This window comes from Acyrthosiphon pisum, chromosome X (genome assembly GCF_005508785.2).
Source record: "Acyrthosiphon pisum isolate AL4f chromosome X, pea_aphid_22Mar2018_4r6ur, whole genome shotgun sequence".
Classification (NCBI taxonomy): Eukaryota; Metazoa; Arthropoda; class Insecta; order Hemiptera; family Aphididae; genus Acyrthosiphon; species Acyrthosiphon pisum.
This window is the reverse complement of record NC_042493.1, coordinates 87,568,665-87,593,377: the sequence shown is the minus strand read 5'-3', so window position 1 is coordinate 87,593,377 and position 24,713 is coordinate 87,568,665. Positions and strand designations below refer to the sequence as shown.

Here is a 24,713-nt window from a genome sequence, read left to right as displayed (position 1 = left end):
GAAATCAAATGGAAAACCACAAAAAACTTAAAAAGGGAAAATTTCTATTTTGTCTGACAACACTAAATTTATGACAAATTTGTCATGACTAAATAGATAATCACATTTTCTCATTAATAATCGGATTGATTTCATCAAAATCACGATGTAGAGAAGATACATCTTCTCTACATCGTGATCAAAATGATGGACCGGTTTTTTCAAAGGGAATATGATTTATTTCCGGTTATTCAGTGGTATAACGAGCGGTAACCATGGTATCTGTGGTCACTTCTTTATAATTTTATCAATAACATTAAATCCACGTCTTATTGATATACTTCTTGCATGTACGCATCAATTTAATATGTCTGACCAAATGACCAATGACAAAACGTTACGATCAAACTATGTTTCCGGTTCCTGACATTCCATGATGACCTAACCTAACATTTTTCATCCGGTGTTCATTTCCTTATAATCGACAGTCGATTAAACATGTGAGTAGATATTATTTGTTGAAATAAGTATAAATATTATTTATATTAAATACCAATTCTAAAAAATTTTATTTTTTAAATATTTTATGAATAAATTTAAAATTACAATAAACAACATTTAAAAGGTAAATCAAAAATAATTTGTTTTTACATATTATTATCTAGTATCATTAAACATTCAATAGGTATAAACATTTTATAATTAGTGCCAGTAGGTGTACAGTTCATTTAATACATTAAATAATGCCCTTCGATCTATATTTATAAGTGCTGATAAGATAAAATATTAGTCTGATATATCTAAATTCTAAAGTGTAAGTTACCTACCATTAGCTTTCGTCTTTGGCTTATAGATAGATGTGCTATATATTTCTATTTACATTTATTTGGTTATTCATTTTTATATTAAGCAAATAAAAGTACTTTCTATAAAATTAGACGTAAGCCTATGTATTAAAAAAAAATAGATTAAAGATTTTTGTATTTAGAGTTTTTTTTTAAATGTTAAAAAAATGTTTTGGTAAAAATAAAATGATATGCACAGGGTTAGTGTCAGCTGGTATAGTGATGTGCAACATGACTCGCTTGTAGTACAGTGAATTGCCGATCTGGACTAAACGTAGATCCACCATAGATAGAATATTACACAGTTGAATAAGATATTATTACTACAAGGCTGCCTCGTAAGTAATATATTTAATCGAAGTAAAAAAAAAATGTTTAGTAGTTGATTCTTTCTTAATATAATTTTAATATTGTTTAATAAGATTAATGAAAATATCTTATTTATTAGTAAATATAATTTTTAAGTGATTTGAAATTAAATAATATATAATTATTAATGTTGGAAAGAGTGGTATTATTTCTTATAAAATATATGTATTAATTGATTTATAAATTAAATAAATACCTATTTATTATTAGGTATTTGATGGATAAAATAAGATATTTGCTTGTTTAATACATTTTAATATAATTGACTTTTTTTATTTAGTTACACAATATGGAATATCTAACTATAAAATTATTAAATGCATTTTTCTTATGAATTTTTTTAATCCATGTTATTTACCTACCTACACCTAATGTGAATGTCGAAAAAAAAATATATTGTCATTTTTTATATTCAGTCTTAAGAATTTAAGTCAGTTATAACTATTATTCTTTTTTTGTACATGTTATGCGATTCAGCTATTCTATATTCAATATTTTTATTTTTTAGTATTTGCAATGACAAAGCCAAGTTAAATAGATAATATCTAAATGAATATGATTCTTTAATCGTAGTATGACTAAATAGTGATAATAATTAATAATAATTAGGTAATAGGTCTGTTCATTGGTAATAAAATTTGTTATTATTTATTTTTTTTAGATAAAATAGTATAATGTGTTTAAGTGAATAAATTTAATCAACTATTTTATACTTTTTTTTTCTTTGTTTAACCGACAGCAGAGGACGCTCTGTTAGAAAAATACTACTCCTCTGCTGCCATCGTTTATTGATGGATAAAATGGATAAATACACACAAATTATAACTTTCAATATACATAAAATGATTAAATAGCATCTGGCCATTGCAGAATGTCCTGCGTCACCTTACAAAATAAATATTTTATATCTAGCGAATTACATAATATTAGATAATATTATTATCTAGTATGTAATTTAGACTTTTATGTTTGTTATCACTTATGACTTTAGAAAAAAAAAACATTTATTAAACCAATATTGAAGTGTTTATAAAACACTTATTAAATGTTTAAATCAGTTGTTAAATAAACATGCTAAATTAAATACAAAATATTGGTACAGTTAACTCTCAATAATTCATGGAATAGACTAATAGAGTGGCATGACAACCCTGAGTATAAGTGAATGCCGCAGTTAATCTGCAAAATACACATTGAAACAAAAATGCTATTATTTTTATTATTAAAAAAAATTATGTTATATAATATTAAATAATATTTAAAGAAAATTAGATAAGTATGCACATTGTATTTTTATTTAAACGTTCATATGATATACATATGCGTAACATTTACATATATTTTTATACAAATACATAGTATATTGTACATAGGTACATTTTTTTTAGAACTATACTAAAAAATTAAAGGCTATGGATAATCCGCCCACAGATAATTGAAAATTTACTGTATTAATATTTAAAATTTAAATAATTTCAAAAATACTAAAATAATTTTGGTATTTACCTATATATTTTTTTTAATTGTATTTTTATGTTTTAATTAAGTATATTTAATATGTCTCAATTCAGTGCATTATTTTGAAATATGTACTTACAAAGGAAGTTTACCTAGTATTCTTATTGATTGTATTTTGACCAAATATTTGTATAATTTAATAATTATTGCACTAAAATTATTATATCTATATTTACTATACTTTATTCAAGTTAAGAAACATAGTTGGCAGCTGACTTGTACGCAGGGGCGTGACAATACTATACCTACAGCAGTTATACAGATAATTTACTTGATGGAAGGGACAAACAGGTGTTGCCTGACTGTGGCTCGCTGAAAACTGGTCGCTGCCGAGCTGTCTGCTGTTGCTTTTTTAACTTAAAATTAATTTAAAATACTATTAATTTTACTAAATAATAAAAATAAATTATTGATTGAAGATGTTTAGTGATAGGTAATCAATTTTTTTTTTATTACAGTTTACCTTTCCGATTCACTAACATTTTTGGTTATTACATATAATTTCTAATACATTGGTTAAGTACAAGCGGAATAAACATGAGAATGTTAAGACCAGAAGAACAAATTCATATCATTGATAATGAAGTAACTGTTGAAGAAATCATAAAGGATATAGTTAGAACAAACGTAATTATTACATACTTTGTTATATTGTGATGATACACTAAATTGTATTTAATTTTATTATGATTATTGTTATTATTTTTTGTAGGTCATGTCAGATCCATTTTATATATTTGATATTGGTGATCTTGTGAATAAAGCAATAATTTGGCAGCAAAAATTACCGCGTGTAAAACCTTTTTATGGTGAGTTTGAATGAATATTTAATTTATTTATATTTTCATATTTAATCTTTAAGATAATATTAGTTATAGATACCGTAAAGAAAATGTCAGTGGTACCTAATACAGTAAAAAAAATAATATTTATACTTATATATTTTGACTAACAATAATAAATTCAGTTAAAAATAATGTGAAGAGTGAACAAAAGTATTTTATGTTAATATGTATAGTACATTTGTTTTAATTTATTTAATTTTCATTAGAATTTCCCAAAAATGATGTGTCTAAAGATTCAATACAATTTACCTCCTGTAATTCAAATAAAATGTTGTTACAAAAAATATTATTGAACTATTTGTGTTGTTCTAGTGTCTTTATATAGCAGCCATATTGTATTTTGTAGTTAAATTAATTAATAACTATTTAACTATGTAGATAGAAATTTAGAATTAAATTTATTTTTATTTTTTGATTAACAGCTACTGCCATAGGTATCTAACTATACGAAATTCTATACTCAGTGCCACGAGAGAAGTAACCCGTGTCCCGACCAAATCATGGTCGAATCTGCCCACCCCCTACCTATTTTACATGTCGATGTTGCACGATCACGACCGTCAATGGTTGCCAATGTTATATAGTAATACTATTAGTATGTAAAATGTTGTAAAGTGTGGGAAACGGGGTCTTGAAACGGTCTCTGCCATTAGTCTGCATGCGCGTAGCGGGTTACTTCTCTCGTGGCACGGAGTATATGCATTAAATACTTCCATAGTTGTATGTATTGAATATATCTTAATTTGGATTCTTCATAGATTCAATATATAAACGAGTTAGGAAAGCTCACACTAAATGTGCTAAATTCCTAGTTTCTAAACGCATTATAATACATAGCAATAAACTACAGTTCCAAAAACCATTAATAATTTGGTAATCTTAAAATATCTTAATGCAAACAATTGTAACTGTGTAAAGTTACTACGAACAATAGTGAATAAAGAAGTTTCTTATTATCTACAATTGTAATTATATGTACTGGTAACTAACGGAAGGACAGACACACTTATGTTTAGAATAAAGATTAAACTAGAATTAAGAATTTTGTGTTGTATTTTAATGCAAGGTTCTTTACAAGTTTCATTAATGGAAGTTCAAAAATATTAAAGATGCATACGCACGATTATTTTTTATATGCAATTAAAGTTCAAATTTTTACAAAATTTCTAAAATGTTCAAACTATTTTGCAGTTAGATATTCATAAAAGTTTTTTTTTCATACCTAACATTAGAAATTTAATAGAAGATTCTCCACAAATTGTTCACCTTAAACAAATAAAAAATAGTATTAAAAACCCATGAATTCATCAGGTGAATGAAATATTTTTTGTAGTCCATTAATTTATTGATTATTTTCTAAACCAAAGTCATGTTTTTCATCAATTGATTTCAGTAACTTCATAACATCATTTATTGAGTGATCAGTATGTATGTTAGATGAAGAACTTGTTGTTGTTTTGATCGGCATGTCGATATTTGTATACTTGCATTCAAAATACCATGTGTTATATAAAACTAATTAAAATATGCATAAGAACATAAACATAATCATAGGCGTACACATGGAGGGGGGGCAGGTGTGCCGCGGCCCCTGGCATTTTCTTTAATAAATATATAGATATCTATACTATACTAAATAACGAACATTTTTACATTTTACATGAAAAAATTGAAGCCAGTTTTAATATTATAGTAGGTATAGATATATGTGAATAAATGTAATAAAGTTATTAATTGATCAGTTATCATCGACCTAATGATTTATTATTATTACAGAATACTCTACTGTCCACTATATTAGCTAGTGGACTATTTTTTTTTTATCACAGAGTATCTATCAACTAGGTACTTTATTTATATATTTACGTTATTTCATGATTGTGACTTGTAGATAACATTATATATTTATATGCCACATAGACATAGGTTAGTTAAAATAGTAATTACAAATAACCAATATTTTAGACCTAAAAACTGAATATTCTTATTACCTACATTAAACTTTTACATATTATACCTATCTAGTAAATAAAATACTATTATAATGAGTGAAAAGAAGATAGTATAGCAGAAGAATAATCATTAAGGTCATCAAAGTTCACACTTTTTTAAAAGTTGAATTTTGTCCAGAGTGAAATGGGGTGACTTTGTACACGTACCTATTAGATTTCATTAAAAACCAATGTTATAATTGCAATGATTAACTTCGGATAATATAGATATTAAAAAAAAAAATGTAATAAATTGAAATAAAAAACCCCATACATTATCCGCAAATACAACATATTTATTTAATATTCTAAAAAAATAATTCTTTACTTTTCTATAAACATGTCAACTTAAAATTTATTTTTTACTTATTTGTTTTTACTTATTGTGTTGTCATTTATTTTATAACTAACACCATCAACGACATTTTAAATACCATTATGATTATAATTTTAATATACGGACGACCTCCTATATTGTTAACATATGATTTGGGTATAGTTAATGTGTTGTCCGAAGTCATCCCACGTTTAGTAATAATTAAAATGGTTTAATACTACAGTGTGAGATCAAGTAACTTAACAATTTGCACATATACCAATTAACACAGACAAGTTAACGAGTATAGGTTACCAAAAACCGCAATCAAATATTTCTATTTGTTGTTATCCTACAGTAGTCAATGTTGTTCTGTAATTTAAAAATACAAAAACATAATATTTTGTATTTACCTCCATAACATAATATACTCTGACACCATTATGTCATCAATAAATATTATCTTCTATGTAGGTTATAATAGATATTAACCTGGAGTATCAGTTTTCAACTTTTATTAAATGTTCATTCTAAAATTATAAGATAACTAAAACAACATGGCGTTGTCCAAATTCACTCCACATGTCCGAGGTCACCCCTTTTTACGGTAGTCATTAGTACAAACATTTTTGGTTCAGACATTTATAAGGCCCCCCTGTGGACAAAGTCTGCGCACGCCTATAAACATAATATTATAAATATAAAATTAATTTTAATTTTGTTATTATTTAAATTTTAAATTAAAATTATATTCTAGTTATTTGTGTGTAAAATTAATTAAAAAATACATTTCAGCTGTAAAATGCAACGACAGTTCCCTCGTACTAGAAATTTTGTCAGCGTTTGGAACAAATTTTGATTGCGCTTCCAAAGTAAGGATATTTAAAAAATAAATAAATTTAACTCTAATATTAATTCAAGGATATTAATTAAATTATTTCAATAAGGTCGAGATAAAAAAAGTTTTGGACTTGGGAGTGAATCCATCACGTTTAATATTTGCTAATCCAGCAAAAATGGCTTCACATATAAAATATGCCATGAGCAAATGCGTTGATCTGACAACATTTGATAATAAACTGGAACTGTACAAAATTAAGTCATTACATCCATCTTGCAAGTAAGTTACAAATAACTAACTCAAGACACAACGTTAATATTTTGTTTCTTTTATAGCTTGGTTATACGAATTCGTTGTGATGCAACTGAAGCACAGTGCCCCCTTGGTATCAAATATGGGTGTGATCCTTTAACCGAAGCACCATCATTAATGGCATTGGCTCGTGATTTAGGTTTGTCTGTAGTTGGAGTAAGCTTTCATGTTGGTTCAGGATGCAATGAACCAGCTGCTTTTCAAAGAGCAATTGCTGCTTCAGCAGGTATTTTCCAACTTGCTCAGGAGTTAGGTTTTATGAATATGTACTTGTTGAACATTGGTGGAGGATTTCCTGGAAATAAAAACACTTCATTGGACAAAGTATGCACCTTGTTAAAAAAGCAATTTGTGTTTTTTGTTTAAAATTAAACTTCAACCATTTATTTTAGATTGCAAATATAGTGAATGATGCACTTGATGAATGGTTCCCTCCAAATAATGGAGTGACTATCATAGCAGAACCTGGTAGATATTTTGTGGCTTCAGCATTTACACTCGCTACAAAAATCCATTCTATTAAAAAACGTTCAAATAATGAAAGTCATATTATGTATTTCATTAACGATGGAGTGTATGGTTCTTTCAATAGTATTCTTTATGATCACTCGGTTATTGTGCCTAAATCTTTATATGTGAGTTGGGTAACATTTAATTGATTATTGTTTGGTTTATGATAAGCTTATTTTAACATTACTACCTACAGGATTATTCGAGAAGTCGTCCAATTTGTGAGAGTTCCATCTGGGGACCTACTTGTGATGGTTTAGATAAAGTAGTTGATTTTGTGAACATGCCACTGCTGAAAATGGACGATTGGATTACTTTTGAAAACATGGGAGCTTATACAATACCTATAGCTTGCACATTTAATGGATTCCCGCTTCCCAAGGTCTTTGCTGTCGCTAATCAAAGAATTTGGTTAGTTTCTATGTTATAGTCTTATAATAAAAGTCATAATATTTGATTATTTTTAATCTGATCATATAATTATTTCTTTAGGAATAAGTTGAAAAATGTAATGGATATATCTGAAGACATTTTCACAACCGTGTCTATTGTTGCAACTATCAAAATGATACAATCAGAATCTATTGAAGATGATGCATGTGATGAAAACAATTTTAAATATACTCAATAATATACATGTTTCCTCACTTATAGAATTATTTTTTTTTTTTTGCCTAAAATATACATTTTTAATTGTATAATTTAAATTATTGAGCCTCCATTTTAATGTGTTTACAATTAGACATATTATCATTGGTTATGTTAGAACCAACTAAATTGAGAAAAAATTCCGTTTCCTTTAATTATGATTATTTTTTTTATATTTCTAAGGACATAATAATCTTACATAAATTACACTATATAATACATAAGTACATTATTAAATCATATTGTGTTATTGATAGATAGTTGCAATCTTGTTAATATGCATTATATACAGTATACATCTAATTATACTAGTTAAACAGTCTAACAATGTTTAATATGTTACAGATAAAAATGTTAATAAAAACAATAAAGGAAATGAAACAATTATCTTCTCCGCAAGCTTTAAATTTTATTTGTATTTGTTATTCAAATGCAATAAATATTATTATTAATTAATTATTATGATTATCAATTATCTACCTAAAATTGTAAGTACATTATATTGGGAAAAAAGGTTATGAACTTTATGTTCCAAAAACATTGAAATTTAAACCAATGCACATAATATAAGGCCAAACTCTAAAAAAAAAATGACCGCTGATACCTGACATTTTTACAGGATATTTATATTAGCATTTTTTATACACCATGCCTCTTTTAAAATATTTTGATTTACTTTGAGCTGTTTAGGGACATTTTCAGTTTCCAATATTTTTAGTTTTTTATTCTATAAATATTAATGAAATTTTATTCGTTGGGTACAAAAGCTTGAAAATTTAATAGAAATTAGAAGGCTCCTAATATATTGTTACAATAGCAGTTGAAAAATATTATACCTACTTAATAATATCATACGCTGTCTGACCGTCTTCGCTCAGAATCGTTTTTCTTATACAGTGGTATTTTATCATTGAATTCAAATTTAACACCATCCACTACAGTGACCCACTTGTAACCTATTGTACAGCAGAGCGACATCCTTTTACCCACCTTTTTTTCGTTTTTTTTTCTATAATTGTCAGTAAAATGTTATTTTTTGGGTAAAAAAACGTGAAAATTTAATACAAGGGTTGCATGCAGTTAAAAAATATTAAAAATAGATAGTCACAATTTTTTTTTTAAGCATTTAAAATTTGAATTTTGACAAAATGTATCAAATTTAAAATTTAATAGTTATTAACTAATTACAATGTAGTGAGTACTGAGTATCTAGCTGACGTGTGTATAATAAACAGTGTTAGAATTTCTATAGCACTTTAAATTAATTGTATAAATAAGTACTACAATATATAACCTTAAACATTTCTGAATAACAATTATTTAAATTCATTATTATGCAATAAAAACTAAAAAATAGTAGGTACGATACTATATTTAGAATTTTTATAAGTTAATAGACAATAGTGGATAGTGTTGATATAGTTGATACGTATTATTACTACCTAATTTTTTTGCTATTCAAATTGCATTGCCCTACTAAAAGATATTGAGTGTTCTCAACTAGCGATTAGACACTGTACTTATATGAATGCCGACTATAAACATTTTTAAATTTTGCCGCCAGGGCAAGTGCCCACTAAGCTCCCCGTTAAAATCCCATGTGCGTATAATCATTTGCAATAATCGGTGTTTATGTTTTTCGACATAAGCGGATAGATTAAATTATTGACAGATAAATAATAGGTAATAATTGTACTATCGCCCTATGAATAGTGAATGTTTTGATAAATTGTTTAGTGTATCTACGACAACCTCAATATACCTACACACAGACATTAAATGACAGCTATCTAAGTATCTAACTATTCTAACTACTTTAAAAGAACAGTTAAAATCTGCGGAAGAATGTCTAGTCGTATTAGTCGTAGGTTGTTGGCATTGTTCTCAGGCGATTCTCTCAGGTTTAAGCATCTAGCACGGGACAACGTTTTTAGAATAAAACAATACATTTACCGATTGATTAGCCTTTACTTGATCAAAAGGAACCAACACGTTATAGGTATTATATTATATTGAGACAAGCCCATTCCATTAAATCATAGTTATTCAAGGGCGTCCGCAGTTGCCCCTCCTTTGAATTTTACTGGATTGATTATCATATATTATTATTGATGATTTTAATGTTCTAAAAAAACTAAAAAAATGCCCTAACAGTAATTAGAATTATTTATTAAGAATTCAATGACTGAATAAGCTAGAGATAATTAATTTTTTGAAGCCAAACCGGCTCAATTGAATTTAAAAAAATTACTAATTACTATTAAAAAAAAACAGCGTTTATATATTTATTTAGATTTTTGGTTACAGTATAAACTACTTACGTGGACCCATATTTTTAACTTTTAACCCTTAGCTATACAATTAATTGTACATTTTATATATTTTTAACTGCAAAATAATTTTTAAATTGTCAATACGATAAATCTTATCAACATTTGTAGGTATCTTCTTAAAACGCTTATAAAAAAAAATCTTGCCTATGTATTTTTAATATTTTTAAATCGATATTATAGCAATGCGTGAGGATCCTTGTACAAAATGTTCAAGGATTTTGATTTTTGACCTAATAACATTTTATTGACATTTATAGAAAAAATAGATAAAAAAAGGTGGGTAAGTGGAAGTCGCTCTGCTGTACTGTAGGTTACAATAAGTGTAATGGATATTGGATTGTATAAATTTGAATTCAATTACTCTAGGTTTTTAATTTATAATTTCGTCCAAATTTGAACTTAAAATGAGTATAAAAATAAACTGTGGTTATGTATTTTTTAGATTTTTTGGTAACAGAATTAACTACTTACGTGGAATCTTGTTTTAAATTTTAAATCCTTAGATATAAAAAATGAACATTTAATATATTTTTAACTACAAAATAATTATTCAATTTTAAATTTGATACATTTTGTCAAAATTTGATCTTCAAATGCTTATAAAAAAAAAAATTATGCCTATGTATTTTTAATATTTTTCAACTCCTATTGTAACAATATGTGCTTTGCATTAAATTTTCACGTTTTTTTACCCATAACACAAAATTTTATTGATATTTATAGAAAAAAAAAACTAAAAAAATTGAAAACTGAGAATATCCGTAAACAGCTTAAAAAGAGTCGAATTATTTCAAAATGTCATCGTATATAGAAAATGCTAATATAAACATTCAGTGAAATTTTTAAGTATCTACAGTCATTCGTTTTTTAATAACAATGAAATAAGAAAATCCTCACATGAGAAATCGAGCGAATACCAAATGTTGTAAAATTATGAATTTCAAACGCTCATCAAAAATTAATTTGACTTTCTTGTAAACATTTTTTTTTTTGATAAAGGTAGATAATATTATGTGAAATCTTGTAATATTTTTTCAAATTTTAGATTTAAAAAGAAAAATTTTTACGAATTTTTAACTCAAAATAATTTGCTAATTTTCGTGATTTTTATTTTTTACATAATATTTTGTCAATTTTTGAACTTTAAATGCTATAAAAAAAAACCGTGACTAAGGATTTTTAATATTTTTCAAATGTCAGTGTAACAATATAGTAGCAGGAGCCATGTATTACATTTTCAAGTATTTTTACTGAACAAATAAAGTTTTATTGACATTCATAGAAAAAAAAAACTAATAAACTTGAAAACTTTTTACTGACCATAATTTCAAAAAAAAACTAATTAAACTCGAAATTTGCTTATGCCAATTAATAGCTAAAAAAAAAGTAGGAATATTCAGTGCTAATGTCATGTATCTAAGGTAATTTTTTTTAGAGTTACCCATACTAAAAAACAAAATCAATTTAATCAAAAATTGGTTTTGAGTAAAAATCTCAGTTTTTCCTTATTGTTGTTTGTTTTTCCTGACGCTTTTGAAAAATATCGGGAATTTCGACACCCAAAAGTACAAAATAGATTCACTTTCCTATCAGAAAAGATGCTGTGGAAGAAAATCAAAGCTTTTTTATTGTCTCAAAAGTGTTGATTTGATGATGTATTATATTGTTTGTTGAAATACGACTGTAAATAAAAAAAATTATTTGGTATTCAGAAATAAAATACAAAGAAAAAGTTTTTTGAAAGTATTTTAAATACAAGTATTCGAATACAAGACTGGATGCTGGACTCACACAGCAGCTGTACCCGAAAAGGTGCAGCACATACCACCTTAGGTAGTGACGTACCACGACAAAATAGGTATTATGCATAATTATATATTTATATGACAGATATAAAATATAAATGTATTGTTAAGATCTATTTTGTCTGGCACCCAATATAATTGACGTAGGTAACTACGTAATTCGTAGCGCACTTGACTGGTGAGCCGCGATAACTATGAGTACGGCTTAAAGCCGCCACGTCGCGTCGTACGACAAACCAGGAAATATCATAAAACGTAATATTACAGAACATTTAATATGAGGAATAAAACAGTTTCACTCCCATCATGGTCTGCCGTATTATTCTGCCCGCACAACGGGACACGTCATGCCGCCTCCGCCTCCGAATGCCGATAACATGACTATATGAGTATTGAGTATATGACGGAGTGCGGACTACAACGGACCAGACCATTAGACAGAGTCAGTTCGGGTGCAAGTGGTGTTGTACAACCGGACGTGCGTCAGTGACGCACGGCACCGTTGCGGTATCGCGCGAAACGTTCCGCACCATACGACGGCCGACCGAAAACCTTGGATATTTTTTCATTTCCGTGTCGAATGATAATAATAATTGCCCACTTCCTCTTTTGTAGTTTTGCACATTCTCTCACTCTAACTCACTGATAACGATACGCGTTTCTCCGTAGCCCAGACTAGTACAGACACAATACATAATAATAATAATAGTAATAATAATAACGAAAAATAATAATACCTAATAATTATTAATTTCTCGCGACGATGTTGATGTGTAAATGAAACGGTGCGGGCCGTGCTCGAGTCGTCGCCGATCGAATTTTCTCCGATTTCGTTGTTTTCACAGTTCGCGTTGGCGGTCCTCGCGTAAAATCGCCACCATGGTAGTCTGGTGTTCAGGTAACTGTAGCTGAGTGTAGAAAGTGCGACACGAACAACTTTTGTGTCGACTCCTTTGGCGGCCGATCGACGACCGACGTTACATCTCGCCGTGTCGTCGGACGATATAATGTATATGCCGGGCCAGTGACGCCGGTCCGGTGACCGTCACTAGCCGTGATCCATCGCTCGGTACCCGTAACTATTGATGTGTTTGCACGTCATGATGTCATCGAGCACGAACCGAATGATACAGCCTAGGAACCTGGCTTCGATATTGATGAAATTACATGGTGCATTTGCTGAAGCCATTACATCACCAAAAGCGTCCATCGATAAGCGCACGCTAGAGAAGACATGGAAACTGATGGACAAGGTTGTGAAACTGTGTCAACATTCCAAGATGAACCTGAAGAACTCACCACCGTTTATACTCGATATACTACCAGACACCTATCAGCGGCTCAGGTTCATTTATACACAGTATGAGAATGACCTTTCTGAGCTGTACAACAATGAGCATTTCAATGTTTTCATTTTGAATGTGATACGAAAATGCAAACAAGCCATCAAATTATTCAAAGAAGGCAAGGAGAAAATGTATGATGAAAATTCACATTATAGGAGAAATTTGACCAAATTGAGTTTAGTGTTCAGCCATATGCTCAGTGAGCTCAAAGCATTATTTCCAAATCATAGATTTGCTGGTGATAAATTTAGGATAACCAAAAGTGATGCTGCAGAATTTTGGAGATCTAACTTTGGAATGAGGTAAGATATTAATTCTCTATATAACTTTTGAATAACGGTAATGATATTAATCTATAATCACCTACCTATATTGATTTAACAATAAGATAAATGCACCAATTTCTAGTGTTTAAAACTTCAAATACTTGTATTAATGTCTAAGAAGTATTTTAAATATTTTTTTAATGCCAGGTTTTAAAATAAAAATAATAATTTACTTTCTGAAACTAAGCATTTTAATTTTAATAAAGCCATATTACCTACGTACCTACCTATACCTACTAGGTACCTATATTTTTATTCTAAATTTTAAATTTCTTTACAGAAGAAAGTGTTGTTGATTTATTACCCTTGACAAATAACTATAATAGTCAACCTCGTAGTCAACATTTAATTTAAAAATCAAAAATTTATTTGTTATACCTACTATTTATTTATTTATCTGACAAGACTGAAAACAAAATGTAGTAGGTAGAGAGGTACTAATATTAGTTGTTAAAACTTAAAATTCAGCTATGTATATAGGAATGTTTAGCTTGTTTAGTATGTCTTCAACAAGTATGTTACTGTTTTCTTGCCTAAATAGTTAGTTAGGTATCAAATATGAATATCTCATACATTTTGCATTATATCAATAGCTTGTCATGTTAGTAAAATAGACCTTCTACTAGTAGAAATAGTAGGACTATGTGTTAGTATAATAGAATGTATCTATGTCATATAATTATTATACATAAAAATCATATAATACATAGGTAAGTATAATAGGTATACAACCTATTATTTGTATCTAGATTATCATAAAATTATTTTTTGGTTAAAATAGGTAAACAGCTGATTTCTTATGTGATAGGTACCTACCAAGTGTTGTATGGTCAGTTTTAATCGGTTTTAATTTTACAAAATCTGAGATACCAAGACAACGACATCGATTTACTACCTAATAATTTTAGTATTCAATGTATGTTAATAATTATTAAATACTATTTACTAATTCAGGTAAATTAATAAATTAATATTCCACTGGAGTATAGAATAAAATAAATAGATCAGTCAAAATCGACTATTGTAGATTGATGTTGATGTATAATACCTACCTATGTTATTTTCCTAAAGAATTAATAAAAAATAATTGTGATTTCACTCAAATAACATGCATTTTATTATTAGTGCTCATTGTTAATGTTTATTATTGTTATAAGATAATATTTATAATTTTTGTCCAAAATAATAGGTATTATTAGGTGTTTGAAATGATAAAGAAAATGTTTTTAAATAAAATAAAATGTCTATAACACGACTATATTAATGAAATCACCGAACAAATCACTTAGAACTATTCACAGCTTTATAAATGAAAAATAATTCATGTGATGATGGTTTTTTTGAATCTTGGGAAATCATTTTGAGAAATGAGTGAAACATAAATTAAATTATTTTTGCAAATGCTTAAGTTATTGACTTTAAAATTTATCCGGATTAGCAAAAATGAGTTACCTACTAAATTACTAAAATATCTTCACAACCAGAATAAGGGATTCTTGGTAGGTAGGTATATTACATTAATGATAGAATATAAAGCTAAGGACTTTTTCCTAAGATTTTTCAAGCTGAATACTATGTCCAGTTCTGTTGCTATCTCAGATTAACAGAGCATATTCAAGTTAAGATTAAAGAGTAAGGTATAAAGACATGGTGAGTGGATCATGGAATTTGGAGCAGTTTTTTTTTTTATTACCTATACCAAAAAGAGAAAGCTTTATTTTTGAAAAGTAATATGTGTGAATTGACCAATAGTTTGAAATTAAATAATATACTTGAATCTTTCAAAGGAATTATTAAGATAATAATAAGGATAATAAGGAATAATCAAGATTCAAGAGTTTTAATGATGGTGTATTTTTAAAAATTTTTTTTTTGTGTCTATCATCACCGTTTGAGGCAGTAACACTGTTTTGATTTTCTCAACAGTATCTTGTTTGATAGGACAGTGAATCTTGTTGGTGCATTCGGGAGGTAAACATTTTTATTATCCCAGTAGTTTTCAAAAACGCTGTGAAAAACAAAAGAAAAATTAAGAAACAAAAGAATTTTCACGCAAAATCGATTTTGGTTTTTAATGTAACTCTAAAACAAATGACCGTACATACATGAAATTTTCACTTTATGTTTGCATAACATTTTCTATACATCATACTATTTTTAAAATATTTTGACTTGTTTTGAGCTGTTTACGGACATTTTCAGTTTCCTTTTTTTAAGTTTTTTTTCTTTTAAATGTCAATAAAATTATTCATTGGGTCAAAAATCTTTAAAACTTAATAAAATGCTCCAAATATATAAAAATATTAAAAATACATAGGCATATTTTTTTTATAAGCATTTAAAGTGCAAATATTCACATAATTTATCAAAGTTAGAAATTAAATATGTTTTTGTAGTTAAAAATGCATAAAAGGTTCAACGCTTATAGTTATGGATTGAAAATTTAAAACAAGGTTCCACGTAAATAGTTTATTCTATACCTAACTAAAAAATATAAAAACAGTTTTTGTATAGTTATTTCATGGTCAAATTTGGACGAAATATTTAAATGAAGAAATATGATTTTAGTTTTGTTATAAGTATTTAAAAAATAAAATTATTCTTTTACTTGTGGGCACTTGAAACTTCTAAAGTATATTATTATACATAATATAATATGATAATAAACAAATAATAATAAATTATTAGGACTTGTTTTTTGAAAAAAAAATCCGTTTTATGTTATTTACAATTAAAACTTTATACAAGTTTTGCGTTTGTCGTTATTCAGAATTAAAACGTTATAAAAGTTTTGTGTCAATCATTATTTAAAATAGTGTTAATACCTATTAAATTTATTAAGAATAACTAGTGCGGGCAGGTAATGGCCAGGACACAGAATATAATATAATCAATTCTAATGTCCGTATGCATTGAATAAATATTACTACGAAATCAATAATATAACTTAAAAAAATGTATTCTAAATTATTTAGTTTTGTGATAGTTTTTGTTCAATGAAATTCTATAAATTATGTTTTGCGATATTTTTTGTTTAATGATATTATATATTATATTTTGTTAATCGTTATGTTTTGTTTTGAGGTATTTAATTATTTTTGATTATCGCTTTCCGTTATAATTACGTTTATAAATTTTAAACGTTTTTTGTCGAATATAACATTATTATGTTTGTAAGCCTTGAACTAATAATTCAATGTCTACCGTAGAAATAATAAGTAAGAACAATATAAATATAATATAAAATATCCTAGGCTGTCAAACTGTCTCTGCTCAAAATCAATTTTTGTATACAATGATATTATATCATTGAATTCAAATTTAATACCATCCATTACAGTGACCCACTTGTATACCAGAGCAACACCCACTTTTTATATTTGTATCACTAATTAATTAATAATAATAAAATAACATGATTATATGATTTTTACTTTGACTAGAATAATACCCAATATGGTAGGTCACATACTTAACGAATACCATTGTGGGATGAAACTAGAAACTAGTGATTTATTTCCTTTTTTATGATTGGGATAAGTGAATTTCCAGAGGGATGGGAAGGATTCATTATTTAGAGAATCTTTTAAAAAATTTAATATAAAGATATTTATTACTCAAATATATCTATACTCTATTCACGTTGAGAAGGCTACAAGGCTAAGCGGCCGACTAATGCGCATGGGTGTGGGTCTCGTAGCTCACTTTTGTCCTAATTAATTGTGCTTATCATTCTAGTTATTTAAGTAGGGAGATCGGTTGGGCTTGACCTGTCGGCCACCGACGAAAACTGGTCGCTGCTTGGGTCGTTTCTAAACGTAATTAGAGTTTAGGTTTACCGTTCCTACAACAGTTTAAGATACCTATATATTTAAGTATATTTTAAATTGAGGTTCCTATTCTAAAAAACCTACCAATATAGACTTTATTTTTATCTAAGTTTCCCATCCGCATGTCAATCCATTGATGAATTCATTGGGTTAAGCCTTGGTGAAGGTATTTATAAATATAGGTATATTTTTTCTTTATTTATATAATGCTAATCCAAATTCAATAGTGTTTGTTTTTAATATTTGAAATAGCACCGGAATTAATTATTGTTGGTCAATAAAATGTATTTTCTCAAAATTATTTTTAAATTTATTATGCAAATTGAAGTTACAAAGAGGATGCCAGAATTTGGCCATCTACCCAATATGGGATATTAGAACATATCTACTTTAATCAGTTAATTATTAATACTATGTTACTTATAAAAGTATAAAAATATATTCTTATATTTATTACTATATGATAAAACTGAGGATAAAACAAATAACTTTAGAATATAAATTGTGTGTAAACTCCAGAACATATTTGGATTTTAGTAATTGGTAGTATACTTTTTAATTTACGTTTTTTGAGGTATTGCTACTAAAAAAAAATACAATTATTATGAACCATTTTAATATTATGAAAAAATATTAATGAAAATAAATTTCAAAGCTGTTAAATAATAGTTAAAACTTCTGTTTAGTTCTAGTCTACTGATATATACCTAAACTACTACGGTTTTCATGAGAAATTAAAAAAAAATCTTTATGTATAACCTTATTTGATTTATAAGCATTTGTAGTAACTAATATTTTTAAGAGTTAATGTTGTACCTAATGTTTTAGATCCACAATTAAAAATGTTATTGTAATAATCAATGTTACACATGCAAATAATAGTTTGTTTTATTGTATGCAATAATTGACTGATTTGGTTTGTCTTTAAATATGTCATATATATATATATATAATACGCTACATTTAACTAATTAATTTTAAAAAAATGTATGTACACAAAGCATTAAAAAACTAATGCAATATATTTTGTCAAGTCGAAACGATAATAAATGTTGAGTTTTGTTTTTATCTTAAGTATTTCTGTTTTTGTAAGCTTTGTATTTTTTTATTATATATTAGTACATACTTACAATATATTATTATGTTTAGATTGTCTAATGTATTAGCCTATCTTTACATTAATATTATAAATAAAAGGAAATCATTGTGATGTAACTTATTTATAAATTATCATAATTAATTTTTTTTTTTTTATAGCACTGTAGTTCCTTGGAAACTATTTCGTAGTGCCCTTCATGACGTCCATCCAATTGTCAGTGGATTGGAAGCAATGGCGCTCAAATCAACAATAGATTTAACATGTAATGATTACATATCAAATTTCGAGTTTGATGTTTTTACCAGGTAAGTTAATAAATTAGTTAATCTACATATTATATTCATATATTTTTAAAGTTTACAATTAAAAAATTTTAATATTGTTTAGATTGTTTCAACCTTGGCCAACTTTATTGAGAAATTGGAAGATATTAGCTGTTACGCATCCAGGATATGTCGCATTTTTAACATACGATGAAGTTAAAGCTCGTCTAGAAAAATTTATCACCCGACCAGGGAGGTTTGTAATTTTATATGTAACATTTTTAATACTTTTAATTAATTTTATCTACAGATAAACCTGATTATTCTGATTGTTAATGCTTAGTTTGATACTTAATAGTTAATACTTATAATAATAAGATAAAATAACACAACACTACAAAGTATACATTGATACTTAAATAAATAAATCATGTAATGTAATTAGGTGTTAATGTTTCACACTTTACTGAGTATCAGTACCTTGAGAATAATTGGTTCTTTGTATTAATTTCAAAAAATCAAATCAATTGTTATATCCATACATCTCAACAAAAAAATTAAATTTTAAATTGTTTTAAGAAAACGTTTATATTCATAAGTCTCTCTTACAGACCTTCTAGAATTAATAACCTATTTACTTCCAAAACTGTAAGAAATAAGTACCAGGTTTATATGCAGCAGTTAATTCGCATTGATTAAATGCGAATTAAATTAATGAGCATTAGAGAGCGGGTTTATATGCACCTAAAATATCAAAATTAGAGATCGGGTAAAATTTTAAGTTAATGCAAATGTTTTATAGTCCATGTTTTATACTTTGTATTCCATGACCAAAACAATTATAAAATTTTTTTTTTAAATTCCCGCGAAAAAATTAATTCGCATTAAAGCGTTAACATGCATTTCTTAATCCCAGAGTAAGAGCTAATTCAATCAGATGAATCAAATTAAATAATAAATGAGCATTAGTTTAATGCGAATTAAAAATGCGTTTATATGCACCCAACTCCCGGATTAACTGCTGCATATAAACGTGGTAAAGAAGAATAAAAAAAATTAGATATATCAGTTGCTTAGTTTTAAATTTGAACAAAAATACTATACACAATTAGTCATTAGTAGGGACCGGATTTATATGCACAAAAAATCCTCAAAATATGCTTCTAATAATTCTGTAATATGTTATAAAATATGTATTAATTTTAAATATGTACTTAAATATGCACTTAAAATGTTGTTTAAAAATATGTAAGTTGAGCAATTGTGCTATGGTTTGCTTTTTCCAAAGCCTCGGAATGAAGTAAAAATGTCTGACTTGGTCGATCTATTTCTAATGTACCGACAATTAAATTTGTTACATATCGTCCCTCACAATCGGTAGTTTCGTCGATTGAAATACAGATATTATGATCCCCAATTGAACTTCTTATGTTTTTCATAGTTTCAGAGTAGCATTTGTTCACATAATTCGTTCGTAAGGTCGACTCATCTGGTATGTGTCGTTTAATATATTTTTCTTGGAAAGCGCGAAGAGATTGATTTTATAATTTACATAAAGGAATATTTGCAGAAATAAAAGCTTGGCAAATATCTTCATTAAAGTTATCCACGTTCGTATTAGAAATGAAAGTTTTTATTTATTAAATGTGTTTCTTTGAGTTTTAAATTTTTCTTGTGTTTATCACGTGATAAATGTTGGTCTACCAAAAACTTTGTAGTCGCGTTAACTGGAATTTCACAAATATTGCAATACAAAATTGAACCATCGGTTTTAAAAATATCTTTATGATCGTTTACGTATGTCTGTAAACGACTCCTAATTTGAGTTTTTACTTTAGGCATTTTAAAGTTCCGAATTAAAATTATCATCAAACGCAAGACACGGACTGACATCGAAAACTGACCGTCTAACACTAGAATTCTATTATATGAGCAACGATATAGCAACTATATATATATATATGTTACATATGACTTTATGATGTATGTAATCTTATCTTTGGAAATAACGACCGGTGTCAATTTTATCGATATAATGTGTCTGTGAACGTGAAAATACGACGAAAAACGAATATATGTGTTATAAATAATAATATGCACTTTAAAACTACAAATATGCATTCAATATGTATTTAATAGGTAAAAACGTTGAAATATGTAAAATATGCAAAATAAAATCTGTGTTATTTTAATAAGAGTGATTTAAATCGGGGACAATTTTCATCAGATTTCAAAAAGCTTATTCCAATACATATATGCATTTACATATAAATCCGGTCCCTAGTCATTAGTATTATTAAAAACAGTACATAATTTTAATGGTATAATAGTGTAAAATAATTATCTATATTTCCCTACATAAGTATGTACCTAGTTTAAAAGTTATTAATTTATTAATAAAATGTATTATATTTGTTTGTTATTAGTTATGTATTCCGTCTAAGCTGCACACGGCTAGGGCAGTGGGCTATTGGTTACGTGACAACAGAGGGTGAAATATTACAGACCATTCCTCAAAATAAATCTTTATGTCAAGCATTATTAGATGGTGCACGTGAAGGATTGTAAGTATATTTTTACAGAAGAAAAAATTATGTTTTTAATTAATTACAGCATAAATTATGTTTTGTATCAATAACTTTATAAGCTTATATGTTTTTTTTATGACATTAAAATTTGACTCTAATATCTTTAATTTAAAATATTATTTGTATGATATTTTCAAATGATTATCTGAAGTTTTACATCAAAAATAAAAATGTTCGTTCAATCCCACACAAAATATGTAAAATAAATTATGACCTTTTATTATTACTGTTTTGATAAATACTATGCAAAATACGGTTCGGTAACCATAATTACTTTATTATTATGGTTTTAAAGATATTCATGCATTGTGTCTAAAAATTATTCTCATTTTAAGTATAGATGATATGCATCTATAGTACAACTTTTTTGGGAATTTTTATACTTGTATTGTTAAAAATTTGAGTTCGTAAGAAAACCATGTATTAACCTAACCAATGTTCTGATTTTCTTCAGTTATCTCTATCCGGATGGACAAAAAGGAAATCCAGATCTATCAAATGCAGTTGAACAAAGTCCGGAAAATCATATCAGAGTTACTCACGAGCAATACGAAATGTACTGTGAAATGGGATCCACTTTCCAGATATGTAAAATATGTACAGAAAACGACAAGGATGTTCGTATCGAGCCATGCGGTCATCTTTTATGCACACCGTGTTTAAACTCTTGGATGGTAAGTCGGCATGTACACTGTACAGTGCTTTATATCTAAATTCAATCAATTTGCATTAATAGTATTATTGTGGTTACGTTAGTATAATGGTTGTACTTTTTTTTTCTATCAGGAATCCGATGGCCAAGGTTGTCCATATTGTCGGGCCGAGATCAAAGGTACTGAACATGTTGTAGTGGACCCATTTGACCCGAAGAGAGTAAAATATAAAAGTGTTCCCATCATGCCCATCGTAGTCCAACATTCTGAAGATGAAGAAGATGATGAAGATGACGAGTTGGTAAAATAACACACAGTGTCGTCGTCATCGGCGACATATTTCCAGAAAGGAAAGTAATAATAGTAATAAATAATAATTAAAGAAAAAGGTCGTTAAGACTATTTTACTGTGATATCACTCTGTAGACATTTTTCAATATGTCTGCATTGAATATTTCGATTTAAATATAGCGTAACAAAATTCCCATTGGCAATTTTTTTTTTCATATGTGATAACTGATATGTCAAATATATTATTCAAATAAAATGTGATAGAAAATAAGAAGAGTAAAATATATATTATATTAATTATATTTTTTAATTAATTCAATGACAGTAGGATATAATGCAATTGAGTATAGTGATTACATTTTAAGATACAATGTGATTGTGTGTTTTTTTATATTAATTACAATATATATATAATATTTGCCCTATATTATTTTTTGAACCCTTTGATTTGAAATCAATTTTCAATTATTTGATTGTTATTTTTGTTAACTGCCAAGTATTAAAATGATTTATTCTTTTTGTTTAAATGTACTATATGGACACGTCTTATGGTAATGGTACATTATAAAAATCATAAAAATTAAAGAGAAATTTGCAATATACACAGCAATACTAATATATTTTTATTCTTTCAGTATAAACATACTATTTTTTTATTTTAATTGTAATTTTTCATATATGATTTAAGTATTTAAAAAGATGGCTGTATAATGTGACAATCGGTTGCTGACCATATTATTTGCTTAGATGTATTTTATCCTTACTAGAGCGTAGATAGTACTTATTGCACTTGTAACAGATCTAGTTTAAAATAAATACTTCAGCCGCTCGATAAGATTTTTAATCATTGGGTTCATGATGGATTTATGTAACAATTGTATTATTATTATTCATTGGTTTTATATGTTTAGAAGTTGATTTCTAGTCTCCAAGCAATCTAGTCTAATTAAGAATTTGTATTTTTCCTTTCTCCTATGTATGTATATATAGGTATAATAGGTATATATAATATATATGCATATCTCTTAACTCTAAAACATTAAACCTTAAACATTTCTCGCGTAGTGATATTTTCTAATTTTTTTATTACATACACTTATATGTATTTGTAATTTGTATTATACTATTGTTTCATTATTGTTTAAGTGTTGTACATTTTACCAATAATTATTAAGATTTGGTTGAAATCAACACACACTTTTCTGATAATGTGATGATATTATATAATGTTTAGTAGCTATATGTTTTCTAGAATTAAATTTGTCTTGTGATCGATAATTTCTTTATCTTAATGTTTATTATTTTTAATTAAGTTAATCAAAATCTTTGTCGATATAACACTTTTTACGTATCATTTTGTTATAAGAAAGGTCACCTAATATTTCTATAACAATCATCTATTTTATTCTACTATACATGGTATCCAATATTTTCACGGTTTTTTTTAAACGTCTTTCAGTAAATTTGATTTTTACTCATTTTCTTTACACATATTGTATACTACATAACTTTTATACAAATATTTCAACTTTGACCAAATGTACATGTTATTGTATTAACATACACCTATAATATATGTATATAATATTAATGGTCTGTTTACATTTGAACTATAGCAATGATATACATTAAATATTCAAAATATTGTGTAATATTTATCATTTAGATTTTAAACACTTATAAAGGCAATAAGATGTACGACAATTATTATTAACTATTTATTTGTGAACAAACTAAAGTAACCTTTATTTTAGGGGCCTTAAATATTATTGTAATGTTACGAATACAGGGTAATGTAGTCTGCAAGAATTAATTTCTAGAGATGAATTCCAATATTATTATTATTAGTTGTAGAACAATATTTGTTGATTATGATATTTTTTATTACCCATAGAGGCCAATTGACAATTATTTTTATTATTATTATTTTATTATTATTTTTTATTGTATGTCAAAAAAAAAACATGTGTGATTTCATAATGTAACGATCTTTGAGCTTGAGTAA

At 27.0% G+C, this 24,713-nt stretch overlaps 2 protein-coding genes across 2 annotated transcripts; both read left to right on the top strand.

Moving 5' to 3' along the window:
* The first annotated feature begins 811 nt into the window (after positions 1-811).
* LOC100161119 (ornithine decarboxylase 1) lies at positions 812-8,577 on the top strand. The gene is made up of 9 exons (XM_001952668.5): positions 812-1,162; positions 3,170-3,338; positions 3,424-3,520; positions 6,659-6,735; positions 6,811-6,983; positions 7,040-7,340; positions 7,409-7,651; positions 7,723-7,937; positions 8,019-8,577. The coding sequence occupies exons 2-9, from the start codon at positions 3,249-3,251 to the stop codon at positions 8,155-8,157; spliced, it is 1,335 nt and encodes a 444-aa protein (XP_001952703.2). The 5' UTR covers positions 812-1,162; positions 3,170-3,248; the 3' UTR covers positions 8,158-8,577.
* A 4,053-nt stretch (positions 8,578-12,630) lies between these two features.
* Positions 12,631-22,902, top strand: LOC100159071 (E3 ubiquitin-protein ligase CBL-B). The gene is made up of 6 exons (XM_001952669.5): positions 12,631-13,960; positions 19,072-19,218; positions 19,301-19,432; positions 21,603-21,740; positions 22,219-22,438; positions 22,551-22,902. Exons 1-6 carry the CDS (start codon positions 13,398-13,400, stop codon positions 22,725-22,727), a joined length of 1,377 nt encoding a protein of 458 aa, XP_001952704.2. The 5' UTR covers positions 12,631-13,397; the 3' UTR covers positions 22,728-22,902.
* Positions 22,903-24,713: the final 1,811 nt, after the last annotated feature.

Coding starts and splice junctions, on each gene's coding strand:
- LOC100161119 (XM_001952668.5), top strand. CDS start 3,249: ATGAGAATGTTAAGACCAGAAGAACAAATTCATATCATTGATAATGAA. Junction 3,521..6,658: donor GCGTGTAAAACCTTTTTATG/GTGAGTTTGAAT, acceptor AATACATTTCAG/CTGTAAAATGCAACGACAGT. Junction 6,736..6,810: donor ATTTTGATTGCGCTTCCAAA/GTAAGGATATTT, acceptor TATTTCAATAAG/GTCGAGATAAAAAAAGTTTT.
- LOC100159071 (XM_001952669.5), top strand. CDS start 13,398: ATGTGTTTGCACGTCATGATGTCATCGAGCACGAACCGAATGATACAG. Junction 19,433..21,602: donor TTTATCACCCGACCAGGGAG/GTTTGTAATTTT, acceptor GTTTGTTATTAG/TTATGTATTCCGTCTAAGCT. Junction 21,741..22,218: donor GATGGTGCACGTGAAGGATT/GTAAGTATATTT, acceptor GATTTTCTTCAG/TTATCTCTATCCGGATGGAC.